The sequence below is a fragment of the Plasmodium malariae genome (assembly GCF_900090045.1).
Source record: "Plasmodium malariae genome assembly, chromosome: 3".
Taxonomy (NCBI): domain Eukaryota; phylum Apicomplexa; class Aconoidasida; order Haemosporida; family Plasmodiidae; genus Plasmodium; species Plasmodium malariae.
Genome location: NC_041777.1, coordinates 1,295,504 through 1,307,518, shown reverse-complemented (window position 1 = coordinate 1,307,518; position 12,015 = coordinate 1,295,504). Strand labels below are relative to the sequence as shown.

General features: G+C 19.7%; 1 protein-coding gene and 1 pseudogene across 1 annotated transcript, besides 1 other annotated feature; both read left to right on the top strand.

The window, feature by feature from the left end:
- Positions 1–8,415: 8,415 nt before the first annotated feature.
- PmUG01_03035600 (PIR protein) lies at positions 8,416–10,144 on the top strand (the record flags this gene model as incomplete). Its single annotated transcript, XM_029003093.1, has 3 exons — positions 8,416–8,442; positions 8,584–9,855; positions 9,980–10,144. 3 exons carry the CDS (start codon positions 8,416–8,418, stop codon positions 10,142–10,144), a joined length of 1,464 nt encoding a protein of 487 aa, XP_028859561.1.
- Positions 10,145–11,025: 881 nt separating this feature from the next.
- On the top strand, positions 11,026–12,015 carry PmUG01_03035550 (annotated as a pseudogene).
- Positions 11,026–12,015: a sequence feature (tryptophan-rich protein, pseudogene).

Below are 12,015 nucleotides of genomic sequence, written 5' to 3'. Positions count from 1 at the left end.
GCTGCATTATAATGTATTAATTGTGATTTTATATATTTAATTAAAGGATCACAAATTTACTATAATACAAATGTCTATGAAACATCTACAAATAATTATTGCACATAAAGAACATTTTTATTTTGAATATTGATTACTATCAATTTTACTTCTTTATGGTTAAAAAAAAAAAAATAGATTACATATACATATTAGGACAGAATAATAAATTATTTCAAAAAAATAATTTATAATACAAAAAATATATAGAAACATATTAGCTCCTAAAAATATCTAATATATATTTATTTTATTTTTGTGTATTTATATATATTTACATGTTATCCACGTTTCATAAAAAAGTATATAAGTATACAACAATATTCTTGTGTATTCTTATAATTTCATTAGGCATAAAGAAAAACTTCCTTAGATATATGAAAATCATTTTTAAACAAATATATTAATTATGACTATGATTCCATTATATATGCTTATACTACAACTGTTAAATTTAAGAATTTTACAAATACATAAATAAAAATTAAAATGCATAATAAACAAATCAAACGGAATATAGTTCTTCCTCCCTCTTCAAAATCAAATAATCGCCTTAATACTTATAACACAGATATATAATCAATTTTCTAATGAAGTAAGAAAAAAAAAACCAATAAAAAAACTGTTTAAAAGAATATATGTCTGCAAAGTAAATACTAAGCGTTATTCATATATTCTGAATATTTTAAACTATCTTTCTAAGTAGGATCAATATATTTTCTGTGTTTATATATAGGACCAAATTACCTATATATTAATTTTTCAAAAAAAATATAACTAATACTACAAATGTATAACACATAACAAATATCCGTTTCCTAAATTATTTTTTGCTTCACATGTATTACCACTATACGTACAATAACATCTTCAAACAAATTCTTATTCAATGCAATATTTTCAATGTCAGAATTAACATATCCACTTCCCCTTTACATATTTTTAATTATATATTACTTGTTTACTTTTCATTTTCTTCGAATAATATATTGCTTATTGTACATAGTGTTCTACCTACACTGTTCGTATTATCTAAAGATTTATGAAAAATATATGAAAATGAAAATTTTTTTTTTTATTATTTATACTGTAATAAAATTACTTAGTCAAAAGTAAAATATTCTTACAAGTATATAAAACAAGAAGAAGCAATATATATGAGGAAAACTCTCTCCTATTTTAATATACCGTATTCATAATATAAGAACTATGATTAATTAAAAAAAAAGTATACAAAAATAAATGAAGCAAAAAACATCTTTATTAATTATTATAATTAAAAAAAAAAACTTACAATAAAAAAATTATTTTAAATAATATAATTTAAAACACAAAAGGATATAGATAAAAAATACTAAACCATAATATATAAAATAACATATAATATAATTTAGGAAAATTATTGATACTTTATATTACTTTTTGACAACTGTATTGAGAAGGTAATAATACATGTATTTTCTGTTAATATGTAAATAATAAATATTCCAATTTATACATTTGGTGTTAACTCTTATATAACAAAAATAAAATATATATAGATGAAATATATCTATAAGTGTAGAAATATTTATATTTCATATTATTTGTTGAATATAGTGAAAATAGATAATTATAAAAATATAACACTCTAAATGTATTATAATAACTATATGACAATAAATTGATGTTAAATTGTGTAAGCAAATTGATTTTTTAAAATATAATTTATTAGAAAAGAATATGTAAAATCTTTAAATTTTTATTATGCTGTATAATACCCAATATCCTAACGTATATCAAAAAATTAATATAATTATTTTTGTATTTTCAGTTTTCACATTCATATAGTATAGATATTTATATATATATTAATACATATATATTTAAAAAGATTTTTCGCTCTTGACTTATAATTTATTAAATATAGCTGTTACTTTTCAGCGTTTGTTACTAATCAAATGAAAAAAAATTAAAGCGTTTTTCTATTTGTTTAATACATTAAATGTATTTCTAATACATTAATATAATTTTAAATTTTACTATATTTAAAGCATCAATAGAAAATATGAATATACACAATAATCCTTTATAAACTTCTGAGCAACATAAAAAATTTACAAACAAATAATACATGTACATTTCAAAAGAAAAAAAAGCATTATTTATATAAAATTCATCTCGTTCAATTATCTATTAAAAAATGCATAAGCAAACTAGAATTTTAAATATATATTTCAATCGCTTATATATTTCAAAATATTTCTTAAATTCATTTTTGTTTATATATTCGGTTAGTTATAATACATTAAATATTCCTAGGTAAAACAGAAGTCACCTTTTATATATTAATTGTAATTTTATGATATATTTCTAATATATATCAAATCTTTCGAATTATAATTTATATATAAATTATGTTAAGTGTACTCTGCTTTATCTTTTTATATTATTATTATTTTTTCACTGTATAAAGAAAAATACATATCTACGAATGCCCTTTTTTATTTTTAAGATCATATAACCTATTTTTATTCAATTTATATATATATAATATTGTTTTATTCCACTTATTTAAAATAATTTTCTTCTTATATTCAAAGCGTTTCCTCTATTTTTAGCACCATTTTTAGATGGTTATATGGGAATTAATACAGTAAAACAGCTGTAAATGTAAGAGTAAAAACTGAAATAAAAGACATAAATCATATATCCATTATATATTATACATTAAGTTTGAATTCAGATTGATTTTTACAAGTTAATCCTTAAAGAATATTTCTGTACTTCACATCATTCATTTAAAATTGATATTCCATAAAAAAACGATCTACTCAACAAGCTATAATTTAGATATATGTAAAATGCATTCAGATATCGAAAAATATTTAATAAAAAATAATCATGAGATTAACAGTTATCTAAAATTATTTACACATTTATGACAACTTATATCTATGGAAAATTCAACTTATTCTGTATATTATATATTTAATACATTTTTACAAAATTATACATGCAATTCTTAAGTTATATTAAAAATTCTAAATAATAATAAAATGTTTATAATTTCAATTATTCTTCTATTTCCATTATTTGTATTCCTAATAATGAGCTTGTAGAACACATAAAAACGTAAAATGCATTAGTTTTCTTACTTCATTAATATAACATAATTTGTAATTATATATACTTTATATTTTTTTATGATTTATAGGTTATTAGAATAACAACATATATTTAAATGCAGAAAATCTTATTTATTTTTATACATATAAAATATAACTTTTGTATATTATTAAAAAAAACAATCAAAAAAAAAATTAATGGAAAAATCTAATTACTTTACAAAATAAAAAACAAAGTAAATATAGATGATTCTCCATTATTAAAAAACAGAATATGAAAGTTGAACTTGAAATAGAAAAAATAAAAATTATTCATTTTTTATTTATATTCTTTTTTTTTCCTTTACATACTAAAGATAATTAAGAATTATTCAATTTTTGCATTATTCTTAACATATTTCTAATACTTCTGATATATTTTTTTCTATGTCCATAGGGAGTTACGTGGAATAACAGGATATATATATTTGACTTATTCTAGAATTACTATGAAATATATTTTTAACATCCTTTAATATTTTTTCTGTTGTACTTATTGAATATTATATATACTTTTTTCTTTTGCGAAAAGTCTACTACTAAACCAATTTTCAAATAAATTAAACTGACATATATATTAACAATAAAATATATATATATTTTAATTTGTTTCTAAAGTACAAATTATTAAGAAAAATAGCACGCAAATATTTGAACAATTTATTTGTAATTATAAAGGTATATTATTTTTTAGAGAAAAGGAAAAACATAAAAAAATTTTAAGCAATGAAAAACCACCTAAACCGACTGTGTAAAAAGGACCTCTAGCTAATCTTTCTTTTTTTACTAATGTTCTTATTATAAACAATTAAAAATTTTATTTTTTATTTCTTATATCATCAATCTCAATAAGTATAGCTTCATATATTTTTTCTTTGCTTTCAATGGGTTTTTTATATATATGTACAAATTTATATAAGATATTATATGGATAATATATTTCATTATATTTGAAATAATTTTAACATTTTTATTTACAAAGTTAATTGTGTCTCTCAAAACAAGCACATTATACCCATAAATTATTTCTATATAATATGTTAATATATATAAAGTACGTGAAATTCATATTACAATTATTATTCTTACTATTCCTAGTAGTACATTTAATTCTATCGTAAGAATTTTAAAAATGTTCGTGCAAATATTTCTCTTCTTTTTATCCTTTAATGCTAATTATATCAATGTAACAATGATATGATGCACCTTATAAATGTTTTATATTAATATAATTTATTTCTGTACAAAATGTCTTAATATCAGCTTAATTACCAATTTTTTTTCCATTAATACAAAAAGTTTCCATTATCATATATAAGAAACAATACGTTGAAAAATAATAATGGTTTAGAAACATTCCTTTTTATCCGCTGTATATCATTTTTTAAAGTCTGTTGATACTTTTTTACAAAAACTCCTAATGTTTTTATTAGTTATATGCAACTCAGTATATTAACCATTAATATTACTTATATTTTGTTGTTATTATCCTTTTCTTTTTGTTTTATATATGAAGACAGTTCTGTTAATATATATAAATGAAAAGTAAATATAAAAAATGAATTGTATAAACATATAAATTCTTTCGTTCATGAAAGGATTTATATATTTCACTTCATTAGTAATATAATACATAAATGATGAAACATATATAATATTTATGATACAAAATGTACTCACTCATTCCCTAATGAACTGTCCTATATACTTAAAAATATAATAATTGTGTAAAGCTTAATACTTGTTACAGAATTATGAATATATGTAATATATAATGAGGTCTAAATTGTACAAATAAATTTCATTTTCCCATATTACAAGTTGCAAACAAATACATATTATTATGAATAACTTATTAATTATTCTTTAATATATAATTGTAGTAGTACTAGCGTTATCACACAAAATAAGCATTTTCCATAATGAAAGAAATTAAATGAAAATCAGGAGTCAAATTTCCTTATATAGCGAAGCATTATACGACAATTTATTTGTCTATAAAATTATAATTTATTTTAAGTATTTTATAAAAGACTATTAATAATATATAATTGAACAAAATGTTTATATATTATATAATAACAATATGTATTTTGTATTAAAATGTTTATCTAGTAATACTATTTAATTATTTAAAAAAACATGGACACAAATTTGTATCATGCATAAAAAATATAATTAATATATTTATCTAGAACTAAAAATTGCCCAATTTCAAATATATAGAATTATAACCATTCTATTTAGTTATATTTTAATTTTATAAGAATATATATATATCATTATACAATTTTGACTTTATTTTTATAGAAAAAGAAAATAAAGAGTAAATATTATTATAAATTTGTAAACATAGTATAATATAAATAACTGCTATCTGATTACATAAAAAAATATTTATTAATATGGAAAATTATTAATTATATAGTTACTATTTAGAATGTATACTATATTTTATTGCAATAAAAATGTTTTTTCTATTTATATTAATGTTAACATATCGCTAAATCAGTAAAATTACTTTATTATGTAATACTATAGTCTCCATTTAATATATGAACTTGAAATGTTAGTATTATCAAATATGTATATTCAAAATAAGTTCGTACTATGAATTAATGGGAGTAAAGTAATATTTTAAATTAATCCCCAAATTATTCTTTTATAAAATTAAAAATAATGATAATGAAATTTTATCCTTATACTTCATATAATAAAGATATATTGTGAAATATGTATATAACATAATAAAATAATTTATGAAAAACGTATATTAAAATTTATTACAATTATTTTTTTTTCATTGACTAAATAGATATAATGAATAATTATTTTATTATATTCTTTAATAATATATTTTCACATATTTTATTCGTTAATGTTACACGCTATAATAATAAAAGTAAATAATATTATATCATTCAAAAAAAAAATGGAATAATATTTTTAAGATTATATTATTTTTTTTAACTATGTTTCAGATGAAAAAATACCAGTTGACATTGTACAATAAATATTTATAATATAATAAGACGGCTTTTATTCCATCTTAATTGTTATCCTAATTATAATAAAAAATTAAATATATTTTTTATGAATTATTCAGAATTATATCTATTAAAAGTATCATTATCTTCATTTTATCATTCAACAGAATAATATAAAAAAAAAAAAAAAAGTATCAATATACGAATTAACGATCTTATTTTATATACATATATTATACAGAAAAATTTAACATATTAATCACCGAAACATTTCACTAATTATAAAAAGAATTAATCACATTATAACACTTAAATAGTAGTTATGATTAAAATTAGTTAATAATGTTGTTAGAAGTTATTAAAATAATCATTCAAATTTCATATAAAAAAGATAAGTAAAATGAAATTCTTTCTAAAATCAATAAAACAACTTTTTAACGAAAATATTTAATAAATAAAAGATCTAAAATGTAATACTAGTACAACTTGGTCTGCATTATTATCAATTAAATGATTTATAAAAATTCTCTTAAATTATTTAAATAAATAATGGCCTCAAATACAAAAATCATTGTCTTAGTCTAATATACATTATAAAAAAAATAATGGTAATGAAAATATAACACAATATACTTGAAAAAGTATATATAATAATAGTAATTTCAAGTTTGATACATACTATTTGTTAATTACAATATATTTTACTTATCACAATATTTTATCAGAAATCATTTATTTGTAAATTTTCATAATATACTAGTAATCTGTATTATAACAAAATAAACAGTAAAATATAATGTTTAAGAAAAAAAAAAAAAAAAATTACATAAAATTAAATATACATTATCCTATTACTTATTTTGAAAAATCATTTAATGTCATTATGTCATGAGCAAAACTCCAATAAGATAGAAATTCATGCTGTTTACATACATAATGCTGATGGTATCTTACATAATATTTTTATTCCAAAATATTTTAAGATATTATGTGATTATTATACGAAACATATCTTATTTTAATGCACTCAAAACGAAAAATTTCTATTGCAAAAAATTACCTACAAAAAAATGAAAAAATAAAATTTACTATAATTCTATTATATTTTGGGATTAATACAATTTTAAGTAGCAGAAGGTGTATAAATAAGATATCATAAAACTTTTGTGAATTTCACAATTCCATTATAACTCTTTTCATAATTATTTTATATCCTGAACACAATAAAAATAATATTTGGCATATTTTAAATCTTTAATTTATATGATATCAGTTCATTTTAATATCATTATAAAATACCATTATTATTATGATAAAAATATAAAAGTGTTTATTCTTTCCTTTATAAATAATAACTTTTTACCTCATAATATAATGTAATATACATTCTTGTTATGCTCATATTTTTAACACTTTAGATATAAAAAATTTTATATGTTATTTAAAGTAAATAAAAAAAAAAAAATAATTAAAATAATAATTAATATAATGTATAGAAATTCAAAGAACCATTTTCTTACAATAAATTCATGTACAATTCTTTAAGTAGAGCAATGATAACTGCTAATATTATAGGGATAATTATTTTTTTATCTAATTTTAAATCAATTGTTTTTTATGATTCATATGTATATTCTTATGTGATAATTCTGTCACATTTATAAATGAAAAATTTTATGTAGTTATTCAAATAATTTTGACGAAAAATTTATTTATAATACTCTAGAATCCAGAAGAGTTTCTACAAAATAATTATATTAAAATAGTAATAAACGTAAAATCCATAAAATTATTCATACTGAAGATATAGTTATTACGTGGAAATTTGTATATTGACAAAATATTTAAAGTACAAAATTGATAAATACTATTATTAAAAGACTAAAATAATGAAATAATTTTGTATTATGTAACATATTAATAAAATAAATAAAATATTTACAAATAATACATTAACTTTTAATTCTATAGTTTTTACAGTATAATTTTAAACTCATTATTTATTTTATTTGATTGAAAATTAAAAATTAATATTTTATTAAATGTTAGAAGCGTTACGGAAAATTAATCCTTAACCAGAATTATCGAATATGTCCTCTTAAAAAATATTTATTTATTTTATATAATTAATACAAAACAATATATAATGTACCATTAATAGGTATGCCTTTATTTTTTATATTTGGATAAATTAATATTTAATGTTATGATTTATTTTTATATTTTACTTTTGTCAAACAAAAATGTCAATTTCAGGCGATATCTCATGGGTATATATTAAATCAAAATTAAAAAGTTTATTAATTTCTTATAGTTAAAGTACTATATTCTACGGAAACATGTGTTGAATCATTTATATAAAAACAGCTTATAAATTTATATCTAATTCACTGTGTCCTCTTAATTTTCAGGAAAATATTTTAGTAGGATCATCTTCACATCATATATATAAAGAACTCAATAATGATGTTGAGGGAACGAGTTACAATAATTACTGTAGTGAATTCAACAATTCAAAAGATAATACTGACAATGCAAATTATAATCTCTGTAAAAAAATTGCAAGAAATGCAGATAGATTATCTAATTACTTTAATACAATTGAGTATATTACTCAGTGTGCACATTATAAATACTGGACATATCTTAATATAAAAAAAAATTTAGGAGATAATACAAATGATGATAAAGCCAAACCTATAACTGAAAAATTCTTGCAATCTCAAAATAAATTTAAAGATAATTTTAATGCATATTATTGTCAATATGACTTTAAGACTGATATTGTACAAAGATTAAATAATATGGTAGAAGAGAAATATTTATATGATTATTTTCATAATTATGACAGTATTAAAACATCTGACACATGTAAAGTTGTTACACCTGATAAATATGAAAATTACCTTAAATATATTATTACATTATATAATAAGCGTAAAGAGGAGGATGAATGTTGCTATGGTTCATTCTTGATAGACTGCGAAGATTATTTTAAATGCGATGAAGAATTTGATCCTAACCAACTTCTGTCTACATTAAAGTCTAACGAAAGTAAAAAGTGCGATAACTTAATAAAAGCTCAGAAACCTCCAACATCAGGTAGTATAACGCATTGGGGCCATTCCCTAACAAATATTACAGGATCAATTTATTATATCAAGTGCACAGATATACCAAATGAAGAAATTACACATGCAACACAAGAAGGTGGAATACGTAATTGTCATGTGTTTCGTACATCTGATAATTCTCATATTATGCCACTATCACCTTCTCTTCAAGCTACTTCTGTAATTGGTCCTTTTACAACCTATGGACAAAGAGGAATTTCTGTATCTACAAAATTACTACGTGATAATTCAATATCAAGAGGAAACAAAGAACAATCAAGCCAATCATCCTCTTTACAACAATCACATGTACCTGAAGATAACAGCAGTGATAAAAATTCGCCTTGTAAAAATCCACTATTATCAAGAGATACATCAGGGAAATGTATAGAACCAGATGTACGTAAAACTAATACTATAGGAGTAAAATTGGACGTGTTTGCTCCAGGAAAAAAAATTAAAATCAGATTAAATCCTAATTCTTATATGTTCAAAAACAAAATTTTTCGCGGTGGAATCGCATTTACTCTGATAATGGGAATAATGTTCACTATTTTCCTTTTTTATAAAGTAAATGAATGTTCCTCAATAAAATCAAAAAATGTATTAATTTACTATTTTTAATTTCCATAAAATTTCATAATTACAAAAAAAATATATTCATTATATTTATTATTATTTATTTTTATAATAGTTTACTCCTTTTGGAAGATGTTTTCATAAAAAAGTATCAAGGAAAAAAAGAATTGACGATTATTATGAAGATCCCTATATGCGGCAGTTTATTATCCGCGCTCCAAAATCGGATAAAAGAAGAACTGGGAATAGGGGATTACAATTTTCTTATTATACTAGGTGAAATATTGTTTAATAACTTCAAATAAAATGAAAAAGTGTTTAAAAAAAGCATATTGAAAAGTGGACCTAAGTAGGTAATACTCGCACTTACACTTATAAAAAAAATTAAAAAAAATGAAATATATTCAAATAATACATAAAACAATTTTACTAAGCATACAATGAGTAAGTGAAGAATTTTCCAACCATAGATATTATATATAATTATAACTCTGTAGTAGGATATATAAACTGAAAAAAAAATTAAATACAGAAAATGTGTATATAACATGATACACATAAAAATGTACTATAATACATATAGTTAACGAAAAAATAGTAAATATTGCCTCACATATAATAATTAAAAAAGAAATTATATATTACATGTTAAACAAAGTAATATATATATTAGTAAAATTTGAAAATATAAAATGTATTTTTACATATAAACGCAAATGCAAAAATTATTATGCTATATTTAACTATATAAAAAGCTCATTTTAAAAGAAAAGTAAAATATTAAAAAACAACTACTTACATACATATCAAGAAAATTTAATAATCAATAAAGACAAAAATTTGTCTAATATAAAGAAAAACTAAGATACCTTTGTCAAATTTACATGGGAATATTTTATTAAAGAAAATAACTATATTTAGGAATTATTTTTATATTTTTAAGTTTCTTTATATACCTAATTTCTTATTTAAACTTAATAAATAATATTCATTAATTTATTTTAATATTCTTTTTTATATAATAATTTAAATATATTTTATAAGACTTTATCTATAGTACGTATTATATTTGCACTTTTTATTTTAGAGCGTTTGCTTTTGTAATATAATATATTTTATTGAAAAATATATATTATAAAATAAAACTATATATTATTAAATATGAAAGCAATAATCCTTTTCATATCAGCATCTTCCGTTATATTTAAATTATGTTCTGCCACTGAAAATGATAATTGTTACTTTAAGGGGGTAGTATAAAATATTTCAAATAAATAAATTTAGGTTTTAGTTAATTCTATTTAAAAATTATATTACTATAAAAAATATGTTTTTTTTTTAATATGTTATTTAGTTATATACTGGAAAAATAAAGACTCCACTTTGTAAATCTTATAATGGTCGTGAAATTATGCCAAAAGTGTACTTAAGGCAAAAAATATGTTAATTTATAGTGTTAGTAGAAAATAAAAATAATAAATGGAAATTATGGTTAATGAAACAGAAAAAAGAAATGATAAAGATTTTAAACAGTAAAAGAATACTAGGATTAGAAACAGAAATGAGAAATTTAATAATTTTGCGTACATTTTAGAGGAAAAATGGTCATATTATGTTCCTGGTATGAAAGAAGATTATCAATCAAATTTTTATGATGTATTCTCCAATTGCAGTGACTACGATTGGATACGATGGTTCAATACACACGGATTATATTATATAATATCATATTTTTAAAGGTGGTTCAATGAAAATATATTCTTCTACAATAAAATTGTGATGTCTAAATTGAATAAATTGAATAATTGGAATGAAAAGAAGAAACATTAATGGGATTCACATTCGTATATTTTATACGAGGTTAATTGCTGGACACGTTTCTTTAAAAAATTATTACTTGGAGATTCAGATATTTATATAAAAGTCGAAGCGTATCAACAATGAGACGAAAGATTAAAAAATGAAAAGTATTTGTGGAACTCTTTAATTAAGCGTATTAATAAAAAATATATAGATAACATAATCACGACCGTGACGAAGTGATATAAAGAAACTATGGCAGACTATAACAACTTGATAATATACTTTTATAGAGATTGGATAGAAAATAAACAATGGAAAGTATGGCTTAAAGAAAATGTAATAGACTAA